This window comes from Genypterus blacodes, unplaced genomic scaffold (assembly GCF_046128005.1).
Source record: "Genypterus blacodes isolate CSIRO-AG114 ecotype Tasmania unplaced genomic scaffold, CSIRO-AGI_Gbla_v1 ptg000260l_1, whole genome shotgun sequence".
NCBI lineage: Eukaryota > Metazoa > Chordata > Actinopteri > Ophidiiformes > Ophidiidae > Genypterus > Genypterus blacodes.
The window spans coordinates 922,501-946,430 of record NW_027467053.1 but is presented as its reverse complement, the minus strand read 5'-3'; the positions used below and the strand labels follow the sequence as shown (position 1 = coordinate 946,430).

General features: G+C 46.6%; 1 protein-coding gene across 2 annotated transcripts in view; it reads left to right on the top strand.

Annotated features, from left to right (window-relative positions):
* Positions 1-2,539: 2,539 nt before the first annotated feature.
* Positions 2,540-23,930, top strand: part of arhgap36 (Rho GTPase activating protein 36) — a 24,274-nt gene continuing 2,883 nt past the window's right edge. Inside the window, exons 1-6 of one of the 2 annotated variants that reach the window (XM_076171645.1) lie at positions 2,540-2,834; positions 15,518-15,674; positions 18,457-18,525; positions 22,298-22,590; positions 23,456-23,672; positions 23,769-23,824. In XM_076171645.1, coding sequence (XP_076027760.1) covers positions 2,817-2,834; positions 15,518-15,674; positions 18,457-18,525; positions 22,298-22,590; positions 23,456-23,672; positions 23,769-23,824 — 810 coding nt within the window. In that variant the 5' untranslated portion in view covers positions 2,540-2,816. Of the gene's footprint in view, positions 2,835-10,639; positions 10,925-15,517; positions 15,675-18,456; positions 18,526-22,297; positions 22,591-23,455; positions 23,673-23,768; positions 23,825-23,930 lie in introns of those variants that run through there. The other variant, XM_076171646.1, reaches the window with a different exon arrangement.

Below are 23,930 nucleotides of genomic sequence, written 5' to 3'. Positions count from 1 at the left end.
TTCTTGCTTAAAAACAGAATGTTCTGCTGTTGTTTGCTCTTTCCACTCTGTTGTGGTGTTTCTGCTTCTCAAGGTTGTTTTCTGAACATTAATTAGTTCCCCTGGAGATGACAACAACACTTTTGTTAATTGGTTCTTTTCTATGTGGCAAGCAAGAGATGCCAAGTACAGCAACTTGCTCCAAACGTTTAATTATTATTTAAATCTCTGGACATGTAACGCTGAAATGCTACAAGCGAGGTACATGGACTGAACATGTGGCGCCAGGAGTGACAAATTGGCCTGTCACGTCTTACGCGCTTACCTCATTTATGCTGGAACATATGCAGACACGTAGAATCCTGCAGCTTCTTTTTATGGTCGGTGTAAAGCAGCTGCGTTATCCGTCTGAAACACCAAACGAGGCAGAAACAGAGAAAATCGCCTCCTCTCCTTTCTGGGTGATGATGTTTATAGCTGTGGACATCTGGACCTTCACATGTGCAAAGGTTTATTGTCTCTTCAACAATGACATCAACACCAAACTAAATCATGACCTCAGTGGTTCTAATGTCTTGGTAGTGGCGAAACTTTGAAGCTCTGAAACACAAAAACAAAAACAATGTTGATTTATGTCTTTAAAAGCAACATATTCATTGTAAACAACCAACACAAGTAGAAGCTAAGGAAAATGGCTGAATAGTTTAGTATCACACATTTCTAACATTATCTAGAATACAGAGGCGAAATGAGCTGCTCATGGTTAGATCCAGGGGACTGCGACGCATGTTTTCTGTCGGTTTCTGTGTTATGTCCCCAGCCTGTGGGGAGTTCATCAGTGTATCAGTGTTTCCAGATGAATATGCTTGTTGCTGTCGCTCCTGGGGAAAGATGGTTGCTTTCATAATTAGCTCAGCTCGGATACTGAGACGCAGCGATTCATTATTTACTCCCAAAGCAAACTCTTGTAATTACCTGTCCCAATCTTTTCTCTTTGTGTGTGTGTGTGTGTATGTGTGTGTGTGTGTGTGTGTGTGTGTGTGTGTGCTGATTCAGGTGGCTCTATAAAGTGTTTAATGTTCCAGCTCCATCATGACATCCTCTCACTTAATTACAGCCTTACTATTTAGACACACACACACGCACACACACCACCTGATAGTTTTCTGCTTTAGTTTCTTCGTCCTCTAGGTCCATCTAGTGGCTATCATTACATTACTACAGCCACATGTAAAATAATAACAAATTAATCAAAATGGACGAATGGACTGTAAGTGCTGCGTTTAACTCAGAGGTATCTGTCTTTGATTGCTTATTCGTTTTTCTGATCAAATGTCTTTCGGGTCTTCAGGACATGATGAAGATGAGGAGCAGACAGGCCTAAACTTGAAAGCAGATTTGATTAATTAACATGATTTATTTATTTATTTATTTTCCATTTATTTCAAATTACGTCAAGATTCAATTAATACGATAAAATGGAGAAAATAATGTAAAATAAATCAGTTTCTGCATTAACTTTCCCCTTAACAACTACACAAAATATTCAATAATACAACATTGCAAACTTATCAAGTATCAATAAAATATTCGATAAAAACGCCTATTATTCCATCAAGAAGCAATAATAACACTTGGGTGCAGCAGCGACCCCTGGTGTAAGGATGTGGAAATGTTCGGTGTGTATAAAGTTTTTAATCAAATCCTAACATGCGCACCACGCGTTGACTTCGCGACGTCACTACAGCTGACACGCGTGAAACGCGACAATAACCTGATGAAGGAAAGTTTGGTTGTGTCAAACTCGGCGTTGTGCGTAAAGTTTTGTGTTTTCTAGTAATGATTAGTGTGACGTCACTGTTGTTCTGGCGCTATTATTACCATTCTACCTAAACGCCTGAAGGGGGCACTGTCTCACCATTTATTACTCGACTTGCATACAGGAAATGTAAACATTAATATGCAACATAATCAGCTGTTTCAATGAAGCATTTAACTTTAATGCCATTTATCTCTCACTCTGTCCCTCCACCCCTCTCTCTCTCTCCTGTTTACACATATTCCTTCAACATTCCTCTATTTTGGATGAAAGGACACACACACGGACAAACACAGAGGAACACACTCATCAGGGCCAAACTACCAAGCTCCACTCTTCCTGTTTCTGACAGTGGCGAGCAGGCCGCCTTATCTATGTCACACACACACACGCACACACACACACACACACACACACACACACACACACACACACACACACACACACACACACACACACACACACACACACACAGGCTAAGACAGGAAGAATTGACAGATCAGTAATCAGCTGAGAACAGAAATAGAGTGTGTGAGAGACATCAATCACTCTGGCCCGCTGTTGAAGGTGCTCCTCTAATTGCATGATGTGTAAACAACTAAATGAAGAGGAGAAGTGAAGAAGAAACAAGCCCAATTTAGGGGGGGTCAGAAGAGGGGAGGGACGAGGGACTGAAGTCATGTGGTCAGAGGAGAGAGGGGGAAAGAAGAGGAGTGCATGATGAAGAGGGGGAGGAGTAATGTCAAGTGCGGAGAGGAGGAGGAGGAGGAGGAGGAGGGGGAGAGAAACAGTGGAAACAAGAAACAGCAGAGGAGAAGAAGAGGAAGAAGGAGAGAATGACGACTTGAACTGAACATTTCAGCTTCTATTCTTTGTATTTATCGCTGTCGGAGCCGCTAGGGCAAAGACCACACACACACACACACACACACACACTTGGCTCGTGGATGGATACAGCGGACCAACATCTCCTCCTCCTCCTCCGACTGTGCACGAAGATCAACCTGTGCATCCAGACATGCATTTCTACTACGTGGTGGGTAACCTGTCTGTCTGTGTGTGTGTGTGTGTGTGTGTGTGTGTGTGTGTGTGTGTGTAGCAGTCTTGTGTTGTTTGTTTGTGTTTCTTGTCACCGTGCGTCTGTTTCTCTCATTCTCACACACACACGCGTGCGCGCGTTCTTTAATCATATCCGCACTTTTATGGCGCATCGTTAAACTCTTTGACTTCCTCACGTGGACTTTGAGGCCGAATGATTTTTCACATCATCATCATGCACCACTTTATTTCCTATCGACTCCAATGTGTAACTCTATTTAAAGTTTAAGTCTGAACAGTTCCCTGGTTTGTAAATGTTCGGATCTCCTCTCCAACCTCTGCTTGTGGTTTAAAAGCGATAATCATCTGATGGCTCAAATCCCAGACCGCCAAAATCCAATCAATTGTCCCTTGGCCCGGTGCCCACCTATTAAGAGAAAAAAAAAAGCAGTCGTGGAAATGTGATCACAAGATAATTCAGCTTGAGTGCACAGGTGGGAAAGTCTCACTTCTTCCCTGCATGTAACCCAGAAATGTACGATGAGTAATGTGGAGAAGTAAGAAGTGTGTTCGGAAAGGAAACTAGCACAGTTATTTTTATTTATAGGTGGCGTGAGGGAAGTTTTGGCCAGTCTGTGTGTGTTTGTGTGTGTGTGTGTGTGTGTGTGTGTGGCATCCATGGAAGTTGTATAGTGTTAACGTATCTACCATGTTCTTGTATTGTTTCTGTTCCTTCCTCCTCATAGTGTCTCCTTTGCTCATACTTGGACTCCACTCAGCTTGTTGTCGTCTGCTAAACTTCAGCCTAACGCGCATTGATCGTTATTAATAGTTGATGTCGTCAGCTATGAATCACAACTAGAATCTGTTTGTTTTTTAAAGGAGGGAATAACCAAAAATAGTCAAAAACACAGGAAAATGTCTCGCAGGAAAGCAGTAGATGTGCAGCTGTGAGCTCTCGGCGGTGAAGGGGTTAATGGAAGTGCGTTCAGGTCCTTATCGCTTCATGCAGAACTATGATGATATGTGACGGGAATGAGCTACAGAACAGAACACACTTTACGAGATGTGTGTGTGTGTGTGTGTGTGTGTGTGTGTGTGTGTGTGTGTGTGTGTGTGTGTGTGTGCGCCCGTGTTTAAGACTTTATGATACATTTGATTTAATATTCGTTGCTCAACCTGCAAGTGAGCAGGTGTGTCCTGTCAAATCACAACAGTGTGTGTGTGTGTGTGTGTGTGTGTGTGTAAGATTCACTTTTGAGCTAATTGTATTGTAAATCATATAAGGAAACTTTATCTCCCCAAACAACTCAAAAGTTTAGTGATGACGTCACTGTGGCAAATGTGCTTCTTCTGTGTTGGCTAAGTATCCATATGATGTCTGCAGGTGTGTCTGTGTGTGTGTGTGTGTGTTTGGTCGTTCTTAGAGCATATTTTTGAAATAGTGTCAAAATAAAATGAAGTGAACTTGGCTGCTTTGTGCAACATTCAGAACAGAGCTCACTGCAGATGCTTGAAGTGTGTGTGTGTGTGTGTGCATGTGTGTGTGTGTGTGTGAGAGCCTTTGCCATCTGCTTTGGAGCATCACTTGGCCAAATTTAACAGCACATTTAATCTCTCTATCGGTCTCTTGTCTCTCTCTGTCTTTCTGTCCGTCTCTCTGTCCGTCTCTCTGTCTTTCTGTCTCTCTCTCCTCACAGCTGCATCACTTCTCTCTCCATCTCTTTTGAGTTCTCAGCGGTGCCTTTCTTTCTCTCCTATCACCTCATTTGTCTTCCCTTCACTCCATCGGTCGCTCTCTCTCCACACACACACACACACACACCGACACACACACCAAACTTTATTTTCTTGGTTCTGTGTAACCGTTTGGCTCTATTTTCCATTTGTCTTTTTGATTTGTGACCGTGACTCCGACTCTTCGTTTGACTCCAATTGGCCAAATCCTTTTCCACCCCCCCCCCCCCCCCCCCACACACACACACACACACTTCTAAACCTGCTGCTCCTGTGGCCATCTGGGGTCACAGTAACCAGTTGTTGTCATTGTTTCGGCCTTCGCGCCCGATTGTGTTTCTTGGATCGTTGCCCGGTGTCGTCTTTCACACCAATCCTGCTGTTGTCATTGTTTCGCTCCGCATTGTCAAGGAAAGTGTCCAAAGTTTGTTGCCGCGGCGACTAAAGCTTTTGATTACATGTTATTATGTTGTGTTTTTTGGATTGAAAAGTAATCTTCTGTGAGCGCAGTGAGTATTCTTACACTTTTGGCTCGGTTACCTGCGGCTCTGTGAGGCACAGGCTGAAATATGTGATGTCTGCATAGTGCAACATTCTTCTAATTTGAAATCTGAGTGCCTGGATGCTGGGCTTAGTAACGAACGGCATATGGTCGAGAGAGAGAGAGAGAGAGAGAGAGAGAGAGAGAGAGAGAGAGAGAGAGAGAGAGAGAGAGAGAGAGAGAGAGAGAGAGAGAGAGACACCCCCAGGCTCTGGAGCTGAACGTATCGGTGTTGGCTTAGGATCAAATCCCACCACAACCTCCTCTCCTGTATCGCTTCTGCTCCCACTCAGGTTTCCCAATACGCCCAGTGGACTGTGTGTGTGTTTGTGCGTGCGTGTGTGCGTGTGTGTGTATACAGGAGCATGTGTAAGTCTTAATTTAATTGCGACATCATCCTCCTTCTCAGGGTGAAAGTTAAGCGATAACCAGCGAGGCGACAGGATGTGGCGGTGAAGAGGGAGAATCTCCTTCATCAAAAACACGCTCTGGACACGCACATGTTAACAGTGCGTGTGTGGACATTTGACTCAGTTGCTGTAACTACATTAAGTGTCCTACATTCCTGTGTGTGTGTGTGTGTGTGTGTGTGTGTGTGTGTGTGTGTGCATGTGTGTTACCACTGTCCCAGAAAGACCTTTTAATGAATTATGACAGGAAAACCACAGGATTCCCGCTTCTTAACCCTCTGAGAGTTTAAGTCTCCATGTGAATTTAAGACGCTGACAAGGAATGAAAACAGTGGAAAGAGTGGGTGTTTCCACACTTTCACTCTCTTTCAGTGTTTATCTGTCCTTATCTCTCTCTCTCTCTGCCCTGAGGTGGAACAAGTGCAGCAATCGTGTACTAATTAAAGTTAGTATGACCATAATGCCTACTTCAGGGTATTCTGTGAAGTTATGGAGAAATGAAAATGCGCTGTGTGTGTGTGTGTGTGTGTGTGTGTGTGTGTGTGTGTGTGTGTGTGTGTGTGTGTGTGTGTGTGTGTGTGTGTATGTGTGTGTGTGTGTGAGTGAGTGAGAGAGTGCTGTCGTTAAGTGATGGCTCTCGAACACACACACGCGTCAGCATTTCTTGTGATTTACGGACTTCCAAAGCTGGCGGATCATTTTGGACATTGCGCTCCATCTCAAAAGACTGAATCCCATTGGCAGCGTCACTCGCACAGTTTCTCTCCCATTAACAGTTACTGCCGTGGTGCCCTTAAGCACCTTGAGGACCCGACTTATTCTGCGACCTTACCTGATGAGGTAAATGGCTCCACAGAGGATCTCTGTCGGTGTTGGAGTGATGAAGGATGGATCCCCTCTCTTGGATCGCGAGATTTCGTCACACACACACACACACACACACACACACACACACACACACACTCCAGCTCCGACATCAAAGCCTGAGTTGGCATGTTCCACATTTCCTTTTCTATTCCCCGCAGAAGAATCTGTTCCCACCCCTAAATGGTGCCCACTTCCCTCCCGCTGCTTTCAACATAAGATGGATGGTGGCGTCCGGGTCACAGCGCCAAGCGTCACCATGCCGACTTCCTTTTATCTCCTCATATCACACAACTATACATGCAAACTGTGTTGCTGCATGGATCCTATCCAGTCCTTATTTTTTATTCCTTGACAAATATGACGATAACTTCTCATCTATACTTCCCACTTTCTGTCCTTCTCTGGGGTTTATTCTGCATTTCTCTTCCTGTTCCTCCACTTCAGCTTTGTTTTGAGTCACGCTGGCAGTAAAAAAGAATCAAAGGCGGTGGAATCGTCCGCCTGCTGGAGCTTTGAGACTAAATGCTGCCTTACTGCACTTGTCAGGCTGTTTTTGAAGTCATGCAGCTCGCAAAACAAGGCAGATGTTGCTGACATCATCAGAAAGCTGTCCTCTCTCTCTCTTCCTGTCTCTCTCTCTGTCTCTCTCTTCCTCTGTATCTCTCTCTCTCTCTCTATCTCTCTCTCTCTCTCTCTCTGTCTCTCTCTCTCCTGGCTGTCTCTGTCTCTCTCTCTAGATTTCAGAGATCGCCTGTCCTGTGCTGTTGTGTGTGTGTGTGTGTGTGTGTGTGCGCGCATGTGTGTTTCCTGTACATGAAGCCAGACTGACCTTTCAGACAACATGTTGGATGAGCCGTCCCCCTGGTAATCAGATTTAGAGTGAAGTAATAAAAATGTAGGGAATGCATGCATAGGGACGTCTGTGTCGCCGTCATTCTAAAGGTCAACCTGCTGTGTCGTTCCTTATCTAGTAGCGATTAAATGGAAATTAACTTTGTGACCTCCTGATGAATACGAGCATTCATCATCATGTCCTCCTCTGCTTGTCTCCTTCTCTGCGTCCATTTAAAAGCCAATCAGCTGCCTTACTTAACCAAGGTGAGCAGCACTCCTGCGTGCCTCAACACTTTACCAGACGGTTTTAGGACGCTGCCATGCTGCCAGGTTGTATACTTTCTTCTTTGGGGGGTAAAAATAAATCAGATTCCAATGCTGTGACTTTAGCCCAGAGCTATTTCTGATCTCAGGCCAGATTTGTTGACTGAACATTGCTGCTGTGTTTGTCGACTTTACGCTCACTTTTTTTTTTCTCCCAGAGATGCAAAAGTTGATCTGTGTGTCTTGCAGCGTGCAGACGTTGTCGTGTTGCATCTGATCACACCCCCACACACACACAGTCTTAGACGTGATCACATGTGCAGTCTATATGGACAGAGATTGATGACATTCTGTGTATTGAAAAAGTATCAATGAAGTAGAGATCATGTCAAGGAATCAGTTATGTTGAAACTAAATAGAAGTTTGAGTGTGAGCCTCTGATAACTGAAAGCTTTGATACAGAGTGTTTCCCCCCAAAGTCTCTTTGTTCTATCGACTCTTCAGAGCTTCTGTTTCAGATTGCTGCAGGCAGAAAACATGAATAAGCTTTTTATCATTTCTAATTCTATCTACATCGGTTCTTGGTGCATGGTTCCTCTCTCCGTCTCTTTCTTTGTCTCTCTGCTCTTTGTTCTCGGCAATTATAACGTTCTGCCAGATTTGAGCTTTTTTTTGCTGAGAAATGCAGCAATCTGGAGGAGGATGTTGTTTTGGGAGGGTGGAAGTTGTCACAGAGTGACGGCAGTGATGGTGATGATGGGTGTGGATGATGTGAACGTCCTGTTTAGAGAGACGGAGGCAGAGACACGTTATCGATGTCCTCGCCGGATTCTTGTTTCCGCTGTCGGAGTTGGCATTTCCTCTTCTCCTTTTCCAAATCCTCTGAGAAACAAGCAGAGAGAGGAGACCAGGGGAGACCAGAGGGTGATCAGAGGAGAATGGAAGAGACTAGAAGAGACCAGAGGATGAGCACAGGGAGTGATGATTGTGTGGGAGATGATGTAAAAGCACAACAAGATGACATCACTGTAATCAATCAAGTATTGTTGGTCTGGTCACTGCCAGCCAAATGTCAAAATGCAATCAACACCGTTTGACACAACATTTTTACATTCTTTGCTGGATTGTTGACACACACTTAGCACTTCCTGTGATTTTGCGCTCCTCTTGTATAGTTGTGCAGGTCTGCGGTGGTGTAAGATTCACCACACACCAGTTTCATAACCGTGAAGTTGAAACATGGACCAGTTTGTAACATAACTAAATGACGCAGGAGACTGTGTTACAGCTCAGCACCAGAGGAGGGCGCTGTTCTGCATTAGGTGGTGACAATGTGTGTCAGAATTAGTTACTAGATGAGAAACTAGAAGCTGTTTGGCAAGAAAACTCAGAACTTGATTGATTGATTGATTGATTGATTGACTGATTGTCCAAATTCTTTATCCAGTAACAACAAATGGCACCATGTAGCACACACACCTCCTTTCGGGCCAACTTCAGGAACCTAGAGATGCTTGATGGAGTTTCCTGTTATGTATGAGACTTTCATCATCTGCCATCATCTCTGTCTTTGTAATTGTGATCACATGACAGGATAACTGCAGCTCAGCCTCTGATAAGTCCTTATCTCACCACCTCTGAAGGCTCCACTGATGGATCAGCTGATGAAGGAGGAGTCTGACCTCTCTCTCTGTCTCTCTCTCTCTCTCTCCTCACTATGCACACTATGATTGAAAGAGAGGAAACTGAGACGCAGCCCATAATGACAGAAACTCTATATCTCAAATGACAACAATACTATGTTTACCTCCCAGCCTGCAAGAGAAGAGCATGTGTGTGTGTGTGTGTGTGTGTGTGTGTGAGAGACTAAATCGACTCTTGTTACTTTGATGAGTATTAGACTGTAAAGATGATTAGTGTTTCTGAATTCTGGGCACTTTCAGAGTGTTGCCAGTAGATGGCAGTGTTGTCAGTAGAGTTGGAATGCTGGGCGGTGAGCGTTCTTCCTCCTCTGAGTGTGTGTCATCACTCATCCTGTTTTTTGGGCTTTTCTTTCTGAGTCAGCAGATGAACTTTGGGACATGAGATATCCAACCGTGCGACGCAACCGGTGACCTTTGACCTGGAAATGTACGTAGGCCTAACAGGAAGTTTGGAGGATCAAAGATGATGGAGAGAAGGGACACACACACACACACACTTACACACAGACACGCACACACTCTCTCACCAGGATACACTATTCATGAGATCAATGGAAAAGCACAGGTCAAAGGTCAACAGAGAGGCTTTGTTTTACTGTAATAAGCACATTTCTGCCTCGTGCAGCGGCGAGGCGACTGTTTCCAAAGGACATTTTGTTTTCAACGAATCCGATTGCATTTTTTCCCTGTTATTCAGGTTTTATTATCATTTCTGAAGTTTATATTTTACATTTCGCATTATTCATGCTGTTGTTGCTCCGCTGTCATCGAGTGAATCTGGAGCCAAACATCTTCCCGACATCAGCTGGGGAATTTCTTCTATTATTCACTTTCCGCACACTGACTGATCTGTCCCGACTTGTCCGTGATAAACGGCTCAAACTGAACTTTGATCGTCGCGGTCGTAGAAGCTGAACTCAGCAGAGGTCAACACGAGAGGTCAACGTGCTCACCAGAGCTGCTGCTGTTTTGGCCCTCACAGCTGCAGTGCTGACTGACACTTTCCAGACTCTTTTTCACACACACATGCACACACACATCCACACACACACACTTCTGGCAGTCCTAACTTTCCAATTGATTTGTTCGGTACAAACTCCCCTCATTTTGCCAAGCATTTGTTTTCCAAATGTCCTGAAGGTACTGTCTTCTCCTTCCAGCGTCTCTTGCCTCTTGTCTCTCGTCTCTTGCCTCTCGTCTCTCGTCTCTCGTCTTCTCAGCTTTGTCTCCTTCCCTCTCTTGCTTCCTATCGCTGTCCGTTCTCCTTTCTTCATTCCTTTGCTCCTTCCTCTGTCTTACATTTCTCATTGCCTCTCTTCACTACCTCCCTCCTTCCTGTCCTTGTCTCCTGCTCCCCATCCCTCCTCTCCTTCCTCTCTCGTGCCTTCCTCCTCTCTCCTTTTGTGTTTCCCACTTGCCCTCCCTCCTCTTTCTCTCCTCCCCTCTTCTGTAGTGTTTATGTTCTGCAGGCTGTGGAGGTTAAGTCAGTGTGCAGAGCTGCTGCTTCACTTGTTGGTTCTCTCTCTCTCTCTCTCTCTCTCTCTCTCTCTCTCTCTCTCTCTCTCTCTCTCTCTCTCTCTTTCTCTTCTGCTGTCTTGATGTAACCCTGTTCCCGTTTTCATTCAGCTCTGTGCGGAGATGCGTTTATGTTACTGAATGAGTTCTGGAATAACAGAGGAAGCAGCTGGACTGAGGGGATTTTAATTCAGAGAAAGTACCACCCTGTTCCCAGGTACTGTAAGTGTGTGTGTGTGTGTGTGTGTGTGTGTGTGTGTGTGTGTGTGTGTGTGTGTGTGTGTGTGTGTGTCTGTGTGTGGGAGTGTGTGTGAGGAATAAACTTTAAAATTACACAAATTTGGCATCTCAGGATAATATTTTGTTGTATCCTCTTCCTTCAGTCTGTAACTGCCACGCGTCTCTTTTAGTGACATAAAGAGGATAACTGAGATCTATTGTGTATTTTGCGCTCGCTCGCTGGCGTGTGTGTGTGTTTGCGCTATCATGACCTGTTTGAAATAAAACCACACAGAACTCTTTAATGTAATCAGGGAATAGTTCAAACTTTTGTCAGCCTTAAAATCCCTGTTTGGATTCCAAAATTACTTGCAAAAATGTAAGAATGATGTGTTTGGGTCCCAACATGGCACTAATTTACCATAAATGTGTGTGTAAGTGTACTCTAAAGCCCGTCTGTGTCACTTCCTTTTGAGTAATATGTTTGAACATTTTATATATCTGACAGCGAATATGCTAAAATGCAAACACACACACACACACACACACACACACACACGGCTTTGGCAGCATCCCTGTTATTCAAGTTCTATTAGTATTCATCTAGTGACCTACCTAACACTAAGTTCCAGACAGCACAGAGCCTGTGTGATCACCTGGAAGTCTGTGTGTCTGAGTGTGTGTGTGTGTGTGTGTGTGTGTGTGTGTGTGTGTGTCTCAGTATGTGTCTCAGTGTGTGTCTCAGTGTGTGTGTGTGTGCGTGTGTGTGTATGTGTGTGGTATCCTGCCCGTTAAGTCAGGACTGGCACAATGGAGCTGCTGTGTAGACGTAAGAACTGTGTCTGTGGCTGAGCCTCCAGCTTTTAGCGCTGCCAAGGGGCCTATTAGCAGTGTCTGTCTGTTTATGTGTGTGTGTGTGTGTGTGTGTCAGTGAATGAGTAAGTACCGTTGCACATTACTGCGTCAGGACTCAGCTGTGTTTTTTAGGGCATCTTAATGGGACCAGCCGCTGTGATTAAATCAAGGCTCAAACCCATGGAGACGTTATTCTTCCACGTGACAGGAGCTGCTCACATCATTTACATTCACTGTACATATTGTGAAGCATGAAAACTCAAAAAGGAACATTCTTCTCTGCCTCTTTGGGTGAAAACATAGTGTTTTCCGGTATAATCCTTTAATGGTGGGTTAAATAGATCCTATAAGTCCCTGTTCTGGTTCTGTGTGGCTGCATGGGAAAAAGAAAGCTTCTGATATGAGAACTATGTTGTGAGAAAAACCAGGAGCTGCTGATTGGTATCTGGTATAGGGGGTGCGTCACCCTACAGTGAACATATTGTCTGCTGTCGGTGAAGCAAAGACGTGCTGCGGGCTGGGAGAAATCGCTGAAGCGGACAGGATGGGGACGTGATCTTGTGCTTCCATTTGGATTCTTGGATGCTACAGATGGAAAGTATTAGTTTTGGAAGTGAAATTCAAAAACAATCAGATAAATGGAGTGGACTAAAGTATGCAGTTTTCCTTTGACTATATATCAAACCCTTAATGAAAATAGGCCTTGATTACATAAGGTGATTTGTAGTCAGTGGTATTACGTCATGTTGACTAACTATTGCATGTTGTGGTGTCTCAGCTCAAGCAAGAAAGTGGATGAAAGTGAGAACAAAAAGTGCATTTACTCCACGCTGATGATGTTCGTAATCGCAGCTACGATTTTCAGTAATCGGGGAAACTGTGCCAAAATAATGACTCTGCCTCGTCATTAATCTCTGTCTTGTTTGCAGTGTTTTGGCAAGAACGCAGAGGTGCAGGATGAAAGGCGGAGGTTAATGATAAAAAGCACACAAAGGCACTCGTGGGAGAGAGAGAGTAGACAATCAGTTTTACAGGAGGTTTAGAGAGATGGAGGGAGAGAGAGAGTGAGAGAGGCATCTGTAAGCTATCAGAGCACACAGGCAAGAGGCGCACACACTTCTGGCTTTGGTCCGAACGCGCGGCAATCTCTAAAGTAACAAGCCGCTTCACCCGAACCTTGATTCCTTTGGCAACGCTTTGCCGTTTTCTGTCATTGTGGGGTAACAAATGAGTCAGAATGGGCGCTTTCACCATGTGCATGCGTAAAAAAACAAATCTGATTCACAGTTCATCAAATGTTTCCTTCACCCTTCCGTCCTTTGTGTGTGAATCTTTGACTTTTGGTAGATTTTCGGAAAATCGAAGACATAATTAGCCAGAATTCCCACAAGATTATGGATTTGTACTTTTCCATGAAAGAAAACAATGTGTCCTGTATCTGGAGATCCTGTGGTCTGCGGTCGTGGTTTTGAACGAGATGTCCGTTTTGATGGCATCATATTGTTGTCTTTCAGGACTTGAATGCAACATGATTTGTTTGTGTTGCAGATGTGTGCGAGTGCTTGAGTGAGGCCGTGTTTTGTTTTCTTTGTATGGGGTTTTTGTTCCTTTTTCCTCGATCTTCCTGTGTGGTTTGTCGCTCATGTGGTTCGAATTGTCTCGCTTCCTGGTGTTGACTGGAGCCCTCCAGAGACAGAGAGAGAGAGAGAGAGAGAGAGAGAGAGAGAAAGAGAGAGAGGCGACCTGGAAAAAGGGAGGCTACCACAGACGGAGACAAAGGGTTTCAGAAAGCACTAGCTCATAAATGGCACATCTATAAATAAGCAAGGAGATGCGGATGGAAGAACGGACGAATGAATTACTGTTAATTTAATGCACGTGTGCATCTCAATCTGAATGTACCGGCAGAGAATACACATGTAGTCTCATAGTCCTATTGTTGTCTCTCAAGTTATCATCCAAAAGATCCAAAAGGGTTGAAGGGTCCATATGTGAACTTGGTGTGACGGTTTGGCCGAGACCTCGAAGACCACGAGAGAAAACCGCTGGAGATTGAGAACCACTGAGACAAAACAAATGAGTAGCAGATAATGTATATGTTTATACGTTATCCAAACAAACCCGTCATAGGTCGTCTCACTCCCTCTACATGTCACTTGGTACGTCTTGCATAAAGGCCGGAGTACATTTCTTCTAGTCGCATCTCTCGACATCTCTTGACTGTAGAGGTTAGATGAGCCCCACTTCGAAGAACGCACGCACGCACGCACGCACGCACGCACACGCACGCACACACACACACAGCCCCCGCATAGAATTCAAAGGACAGTCTTTGTAAACCATATCAATGGTTACACAAGGTTTGAGTCAAGTTGCTTTCAAAGGCTGAGCTACAGCTTGCAGGCATAGAATACACCATAAAGTCATTACACACACACATACACAAACACACTGCAGACAGTCTTGGTTGATATTAAAGACGGCTGAGAAAGTGCCTGCCAGATTCTTCCTTTTTTTTGGAATATAATAGACTCTGATCTCAAGTTTATCTGCTTCCTCTTTGTGTTGTAATGCAGAAAGAGGATCTTAAGTCCACAATGATGTCGCACCAACGATCCGGAAACCCTAAGTTCAGTTCAATGGTTCAGCAGAGAGAGATCCATAGTTAAGTCTTGTGAAGCAGTCGAGTCAGTGAAGGGGCAGGAGTTCAGGTCTCGGCTAAGCACAATCGTAATCCGTCGATTTGACCTTGAAGGTCACGGAGGCGATTGGTAAAGCGCAAGACCCAGACGCACGTCTTTGAATGTTTCAACCTGGCTGGGCTTGAGGGAGGAAGTTCCTTTACTCAAACATTAACACTGACAGTCTGAGATCGTTTATGTTAACGTTGCTGATACGACTTCCTGAAATAAGTTCAGCTGTTGTGAGACGAGACCTTGTTGGTGATTTAGTAGCTGATTGATTTGGAAGCAGACATTCCTCAGGCTTAATCTCTGTCATCATGCGCATAAACACCAACACAACACATTCCTGTCCGTCAGGCTGAGCGGGGTCTTGAAACGTGGCCCCCCCCAGGTCTGGAGCCTGTTGATCTGGTTCTGGTTAACCTGTGGCCGCCGCCTACCTTCATCACAGACGCGGCTGCTCCGACTCCTTGCACTGCCGTTTCATTTGATTTGAACTCCGCCTTGTTTTTGTGTTTTCCCTTCTTCTGTCTTCAGATTTATGTCTCTCTATCGCTCCTCCAACCTGTTGTTCATTATTCTGTTCATCCATCACTCTCTCCCCCTCCATACCGCCGTGTTTACAGTTGGCTCGGCTCGTCTGGAGTTCAGCCAGGAGCCGGTATACAATGCATGAGCGAGCGCCCTTAGACTAATGGAACCGCAGACGTATGGCCGCTGGAGCAGATCAAAGCCTGAAATAAACTCCTTTAACTTCAAGAGGCTTTGAGACCAAAACCTCACCAGGGATGTGATCCACTTTAAATCTGAGGGAGAGACGCCAATTTGATAGTGGTGCAAAAGGAGAGGAAGAGCGTCGCCGTTTGCAGAAGATTTTATAGTACAAAGGGAACTTGATGGTTGGTTTATAATGATTGATTGCAACCAATAGATGACGCGACTTTATCACTGTGAAGGTTTTGGTTGGCGTCTTTAGATGAAAGCGGATGCGGAGCTGATGGTTGTGGTTTCAGCTTTGTGCCTGCTAACCTCTCTCTCTCTTTCTCTGGCAGGGCGACCACACGTGGGCGACCATGTTGGGTCAGAGCGTACGGTTGCAGCCGGTGCCCATCCAGAGCCTGTCGGAGCTGGAGCGAGTCAGGCTACAGCAGATCGCCTTGTACCACCTTGAGGAGCGTGACCTGGATGTCAGGATCAGCATACCCAGAGGTGAGGAGCGACAAGACGGTCAGACTGTACGAACTTGGCTTCCGTCTGCGAGGGAATAATCCTCCGCTGGTGTTGACATTTTACATACACAGCCTCTGGCCTCCTCCCTGATTTAAGATGCTGCTTGTGTGTTTGATGGAGACGCTCGGTTGTTGGTCGACTGAACTATAAAGCACTAAATCCTGACAGTGAAGCCAGATAGCTTCACCAACACAGCGTAAATCTCGCACACATCTCCCAGACTGCAGACTGGGATGGTTTTGGCTGCTGGGCCGAGGGGGGGAGGGGGATTGTCGAGGTCAGGGAGGAGGGGGGGGGGGGGGGGGGGGGAGAGAGAGAGAGAGAGAGAGAGAGAGCGAGAGAGAGGGGCCGGCGCTAAGTAACAAATGTAGCTGATGGCCCTGTTGTGTGTGTTTGTTTCTGTGTATGTATGCTGTCACTCACTCTTTTCCTTCGAGACCATCTGGTATGTGCAAGCCTTTTCTCAGACCACTTGTGTGTGTGTGTGTCTCTCTCCCATTAGTGTTCCCTCTCTCTCAGGGCCACTAAACCTCAAGTCTCTCACCTTTGACCTCATGAAGGGCTTCACTGATTGAGTCATAGTTTACACATGGCCCTCAAACTCCTTCACGGTGTGGTCTGGATTCAGATTTTCCTTGATTGTAATGATAACAAGATTCCTTGTAATGTTGAGTGTGTGTGTGTGTGTGTGTGTGTGTGTGTGTGTGTGTGTGTGTGTGTGTGTGTGTGTGTGCGGTTCACCCATACAAACATACATCCTGTGAGAATCCACTTGTCCTCTGTTTTTTTCCTCTGCTGGGACGATGGTTTGTTCCATTTCTCATCAGGCCACAGGGTTCAGATGAGTAACACCACAATCTTTGTTTGGGACATTTTGGCTGCTGTGCGTGTTGCCTTCAGGCGTCCAGCTTAAACACCTCAGCGTTGTGGGACAGCCGGATCAATATGTGAGGAGGTGTGTTTGTAAGAAAGTCAAGCTGGGGTGAATCGAGTAACAGCTTACAGAGAGAAAGTGTGGGAACGTTCCTCTCCTCGTTCTCCCCGGGGGTGAAGTCTTCCCAGTCCGCCCGGGTCCGTCACGGGCTTTGGTTTCACCTCCCGCCGCGCTCCCTCATTCCCTCCCTGGCTTGTGTAGTTTCCCTTTCCCTGCTTCTGTTTCTCCGTCTCTTATTTAGCCTCTCCGGTCCCTCGACCCCCCTCTGGAATCTGTTGTGTTTACACAGGCACGGCTTGGCAAGTGTGTGTGCGCGTGTGTGTGTGTGTGTGTTTGTGTGTGTGTGTTTGTGTGTGTGTGTGTGTGTGTGTGTGTGTGTGTGTGTGTGTGGGTGGGTGCAATTGCGTACCTGTGAGTGTGTCTGCATCTGGCACGGCCGGTGGATTCTTAGTGAAATGTGTCAGTATTGGCGAGTGTGTTTTGCTCTTATTTGGTGTGGAGGAGCTGGACTCTCTCGCCTGCAGACCGTCTTCATCTTCCTCATCTTCTCCACTAACATAAGGACTCCACCGATAATTTTTGTGAACTGAGTTGTCGATACTTATATATGTATGTAGTGTGAGTATATTTCTAAGAGAGAGACGAAGCAGACACAGGCATAGTTTGATTGATTTGTTGTAAAATGGCGCGCTGTCACTTTAAGATGTTTTACACTTGTTATCAAATAGTGCAGAAACACAATGATATTTTATATTAGCACTTTGCTGAATAATTGATTATCTGCATTTTAAATCCATTTGATTTTAATTGATTCTTGCTGTCTAATGGATGATAATCCATCATTAGTGACATTCCTTGGAATTTTACTAATTGTAAATAACTGGTAAATAAGGTTTGAGAGGGATTCTGAGCGCCTAGCAACAGCAAATATACAGTACGTCAACTCACACAAGGTGAAACGGAAAAATGTTACCCACACATAAATTCACATTGACAAATTCCTGGATTTGTCAGAAGTTCTTCATCACTATCGTCATCATCATCATCATCCAGAGCAGAGGACGGAGTTTACTGCCACACGTTGCTAACAACAAGCTGTCTGCGAGTGTGTTCAGCCTGGAAACTCAAGCTGTTTCCCCTCTTTGTGTGTGTCGGTCCTTTATCTGTCAACATGCTTTTAGTATGTTATGTAATGTGTCGCAGGATCATATGCTGACTACATACATGGATAACACACACACACACACAGAGACAGAAGGACAGGGGGTGTTAGCCTGAGGTGGTGTGTGTGGTGGGAGGAGCTGTGCACTTTGGAAATAAACTTTAATTTCCTGCAGTCATGGGAATTTGACCCCTTTATCCACACACACACACACACACACACACATACACTGGTGCTCACTATCCTCTATTTCAATTTCCTTTTGCTGGAAGGGAAAAAAAGCTTTCTGGTTTCTGCATCCCAAATATTCTGGATGAGACAAAACACAAACACACGCAGCACACGTGTGTGTGTGTACAAAAAGGGAACACACACGCGTGCACTCACACGCGCGTCTTTCATTGCTGGAGGCCGTGCAGCCATTAAGTAAAGAGCTCCTCAAACAAACAAGCTCCATTGAAATGGTCTATTCTCGGCGTAGGCTCTGATCTGAGGAAGAGGAAAGGGAAAGAGAGCTAAAGAGGAAATGAAGAGGTCGCAAAAGGGACACTTTGAATGGGTGATGAGTGTGTGTGTGTGTGTGTGTGTGTGAGTGAGTGGCTGGTGGAGTTTTATTTAGTTATTTCGGAGGTAATAAATGCAGCGTTTTCTTTCTCTTTTGGCAGAAACACGCAAGCGGAGAAAGTCCTTACGCAGGAAGTTAGACTCGTTTTCCAAGGAGAAGAAAGAGCGAGGTGAGTTCATCATCTCACACACACACACACACACACACACGCACACACACACTCCCGCGCAGTCACAATAATGTCATTTTACAGAATATATCACAGCTGGTCTGCTTTGAGTCATCAGTGTGTTTGTGTGTTTTGCTCTGAAGCCCCCTGTGACGCTCACACACTCACACACTCAAGCAAAGAACAGCATCACCTCTATATGAAATACTGTGTTTATGACGCACGCACGCACGCACGCACGCACGCACGCACGCACGCACGCACGCACGCACGCACGCACGCACGCACGCACGCACGCACACATTGACTCATGGCCGTTACAGTAATTCAGCCTTGTGTTGCTTTTGAATCGGGTTTTTCCCCCTGCAGTGTTACAGCAACACACACACACACTCACTGATTGAGGGCCCGTGCCTTGCTCGTCTACCGGGAATGGTCGTCTGTGTTGGCAGCTCAGGGGATTTATCAGCAGCTGCTCAGCTCATCTGGCACCAAGCCTCAATAATAGCTGACATCTTGATTTACCTTTACAGAGGGACAGAGAGTCACATGACCTCTATGATTACTGTCTCTCTCTCTCTCTCTCTCCCTTGCTCTATACCTCTCTCTCTCTCTCTCTCTCTCTCTATACACCTCTCTCCCTCTGTCTTAGGCAGAGAGAGAAAGTTCCCCTCTCTCCCTCCCTCCCTCCCTCCCTCTCTCTGTCTCAGGCTTTCTCCTTCCTTCTCTCTCTCTCTCTCTGTCTCTTTGTCTCTCTCTCTCCCTCTCTCTCTTGGTCTTCCTCCCTCTCTCTCTCTTTGTCTCACTCCCCCCTTCCGACTCATAAAGCGATGTTCTTCTCTATTCTCAGGTAATTATCACAACAGGGATGCATGCCAACACACACACACACACACACACACACACACACACACACACACACAGTCTCTCCAGGCTTGTATCCGAATCTTAGCCTGCTAATCGAAATTCAGAACACTGGAACCTGGCTGAGATCCCATCACAGAGTCTCAGGACGGTGTTCATATGCACTCCCAGGACGTTTCAGACCATTTTAGGGGTACGGCACGGGCAGTGTTAGGGGTACGGCACGGGCAGTGTTAGGGGTACAGCACGGGCAGTGTTAGGGGTACGGCACGGGCAGTGTTAGGGGTAGGGCACGGGCAGTGTTAGGGGTACGGCGCGGGTAGTGTGAGGGGTACAGCACGGGCAGTGTTAGGGGTAGGGCAACGGCAGTGTTAGGGGTACGGCACGGGCAGTGTGAGGGGTACAGCACGGGCAGTGTGAGGGGTACGGCACGGGCAGTGTGAGGGGTACGGCACGGGCAGTGTGAGGGGTACAGCACGGGCAGTGTTAGGGGTACAGCACGGGTAGTGTTAGGGGTACGGCACGGGCAGTGTGAGGGGTACAGCACGGGCAGTGTGAGGGGTACAGCACGGGCAGTGTTAGGGGTACAGCACGGGCAGTGTTAGGGGTACGGCATGGGCAGTGTGAGGGGTACGGCACGGGCAGTGTTAGGGGTACGGCATGGGCAGTGTGAGGGGTACAGCACGGGCAGTGTGAGGGGTACAGCACGGGCAGTGTTAGGGGTACGGCACGGGCGGTGTTAGGGGTACAGCACGGGCGGTGTTAGGGGTACAGCATGGGCAGTGTTAGGGGTACAGGTCTTTCTGCTGAGGACAATGAGCTCGGGCCCTGGATGCCCCCAGATGAGCGATATGATCATCCAGCTGCCGAACACAAGCACAGGCTGAATAGATCTGCGTGTGTCTCCTCCCGCTCCGTGACGCCTTCAGGCTCTGAAAACTGGAGAGGGAAAAACAAAAGAGTTTGAAACCCTAAACAGGAAAAGGAATGCGATTCCTGGAGACTGGGGAAGGAACCAATCAAACGCTTCCTGTTGGTCCAGAGGGATCTCACTCCTGAAAGCGTTGTAGTGACTCATCATATTTAGCTGCCAGTCTTGCTTTGTTTATTTTAAATGTCCCAGACGGTGTTGGAAAGCGACCAGCGAGAAGGACGGCGTTTGATTTAAGAGCTGTAAAGTAAATGTTAACACTGTAAAAGACTGGCAGAGCACATACCTCCACCAAGGCTGAATACAGCTTGGGGCATACGGTGCCATAGAACTTACGACATTAAGTCTCATTTCAGTAGGTCGCCGTTTGTGATCCACTTAGTAAACGATTGATGTAACCGGGCAACCTGCTGTGGCCTTACATGACAAATCAGCCTGAGCTATGCAGCTTACACAAAACGCAGCAGACCCACAATGCACCTGGTCTTGTCTGAGTGTGATGGAGGCACGAGGGGAAGGGAAGTGAAGAAAGATATGGAGGTGGAAAGGAGCATAGATGGAAATAAAATGTTAGAAATCAACTTTTTTTTCTTTTTCCAGATAAAATTGCCAAATGTTTTCTTAATCTTAAGTATGACAGAAGACATTACGTTAGTGCCATTTAGATATCATTTAATAATAGTGCATCATACTTGAGTTGTTTACGTACGTAGTTATTTCAGGCCGAGTCAATCCCGCATCTTAAGGTGGCGCCCTGCCAGTCTGCCTCGGCTGCCTGATCTGATTGGGACACCAGGTGTGTGTGTGTGTGTGTGTGTGTGTGTGTGTGTGTGTGTGTGTGTGTGTGTGTGTGTGTGTGTGTGTGTGTGTGTGTGTGTGTGTGTGTGTGTGTGTGTGTGTGTGTGTGTTTCATCTCGCTACCACCTTCCTGTTCTTCTGGCGAGTCAGCAAAGGTCATGATCAGCTGCTGCTGTCGGGAGGATTTCAGGACGCGAGTTTGATCTGCAACGTCTGGTGTGTGTGTGCCTGTGTGTGTCTGTGTGTGCAGCGGCTCTAACGAGATTAAGTGTTTATCCTTCTCTTACCTGCTCCCTCCCTCCGCTCTCTTCCCCGTCTTACACCTCTAATCAGCCATCACACACAGCGTTTTTTTCATTGTTTGTTTTGGAGTTTTGCTGCCCCCTAGTGATCGCAAATTGGTTAACGTTAAGATTAGATGCGATTAATGCACGCTTGAGTTGTGATCTTCTCTTCTATCTGATGTGAAGTTGGGCGTGACGACTGCAGAGTCAGATCAGAGTTCCAACCATGGAGATAAAGGTTGAGTCACTTTCCCACCGGGGGAGGAAGAAGGAGGCGCGAAGGGATCAGTGCAGAGGAATGTGCTCTCCAAATACTGCAGAACTCACATCGCTGATTTAGAATATCAGCTGGATGAAAGATGATGTTTTTATTGGGAAGAAGAGATGAGTGTCTTGTTCTTGTCTCTGCTCTATTTTGGGGCGGTCAGGAGCTTCAGATGGGTGAAAGCTGTTTGAAGCCACAATGAGGGAAAAAGTGGGAAAACATTGGGAATTAGTTTCCCGCGGCGGCCGTGCTTTCCCACCACAGCCGAGGCGGCGTTTAAAGGAGTGTGTAACGGTTAAGATAAGGATAAAAGATGGTGTTTGTGCTGGTTTCATTTGAGCCGTCTCTCTTTCCCCTGACACACGCCTGCAAAGTTCATAAAGTGCTTCACAGTGATGAACGACACGCGAGGGAGAACACGCTTCTCTTCCAAAAACACAGTAAATCCACTTTTTGGTGAGGAAACTATTGGTGCGTTCATCATCTGACTGCTTTAAATGTGCCTAAGCTGGAGTTTGATAAACCCCTCCAAACATCTCAGTCTCAACATCTCTGTTTTCGTTTGGTATTCCTTCTCTTGTTTCCAGGGATCAAAGTGTTAAATCAATGCTCCCCCCCTTTCTCCGTCAGAATCCACCCCCAAAGCGTTCGCCATCCCGCTCTCCCAGGTCATCGCCAACGACCAGGCCTACAAACGGCGGCAGGACGCCCTGAAGGAGAGCCGGCGTGACTGCCTGGATCTGGAGGCCAGCGTGCTGCACTTCAGGGCAGAGAAGCAGCAGCAGCTCTTCATCAGGAACAAGCCGCCGCCGCTCCCACTGCTGCATGGGGCTCCTGCTGCCAGGACGCCGGTGGGGCTGGAAGGCCTCAACAAGCCGACGTCGCCTATGTTTCGGGATAACGCCGGCAGAGGACAGAGGAGGGTGAGCCGGCTGACACACACACACACACACACACACACACACACACACACACACACACACAGCAGGCTGACAAATGCAGAAGTTGTAGAAGGTTTGTGGCTGTTTGTGTGTGTGTGTGTGTGTGTGTGTGTCTGTGGCAAATATTAGTTTTTTTATTCGTATATAATATTGTATATTTTGTTGATGAGTGATTATGACCTTTGACCCTGGCTCAGGTTTTGTGTACCGCTCACTCAATTCCAAAAGTGTATATCTCGGTTCCTCCTTTACTCAAACTGTGTGTGCATGTGCGTGTGTGTGCATGTTTGTGTGTGTGTGTGTGTGTGTCTGTGAGATTTCAATCAGCATTTCTTGGGAAACCAAATACTGTTGATCAGAATCATGGAAACTGGCAGGGGTGTGTGTGTGTGTGTGTGTGTGAGTGTGTGAGTGTGTGAGTGTGAGTGCGTGCGTGCGTGCGTGCGTGCGTGCGTGCGTGCGTGCGTGCGTGCCTAAACATTTTTAGCGTTTCCACAGTTTTGTATAAAAATGCTGCTGTGTGTGAATGTGTGTGTGTGTGTGTGTGTGTGTGATGGTCTGTCTGACATAACAGTGTGTTATTTTCTTCACGCTGACCTGCAAGTGGTGGTTACGTTGAGCCTGTGATGTATATGATTACATATAACACACTCACACCCTCTCTCACACACTATGTGTGTCTCTCTCTCTCTCTCTCTCTCTCTCTCTCCTTCCCGTCTCTCTGTCTCTCTGTCTCTCTCTCTCTCTCTCTCTCTCTCTCTCTCTCTCCTTCCCATCTCTCTGTCTCTCTCTCTCTCTGTCTCTCTGTCTCTCTCTCTCTCTTTCTCTCTGTCTCTCTCTCTTTCAGGGGGGCCTCTCAGTGGACTCCATCTCTGACCTTGTAGAGAGTCAGTCTCGCCTGTTGGAGGCGCTGCAGCTCTCCCACCCGGCCGAGCTGGATCTGAAGAAGTCGGGGGGCGGCGGTTCGTCAGGCGGACGCACACAGACCAAACTCAGCCTGAACCCCATCTACAGACAAGTGCCGCGGGTCCTGGAGAGGTGCTGCGGTCACATCGAGACGCACGGTGAGAGGCTGGAACATGCGGGGACACACTGGTCCTGTTTAATGTCTCCCATCTGTCCACCGCCCTTTACTGACAGATGTCTCTTTGTCCCTGCAGGCCTGCAGACTGTCGGCATTTTCAGAGTGGGGAGCTCTAAGAAGAGGGTGAGACAGGTGAGGATGCTTCCCTGATCACTATAAGGGTGTTGGACATTCGAAAGAAACACGCATGGTGTTTGAATGATAAGTTCTGAGCCTTGACATCATGATCTTCAGGGAT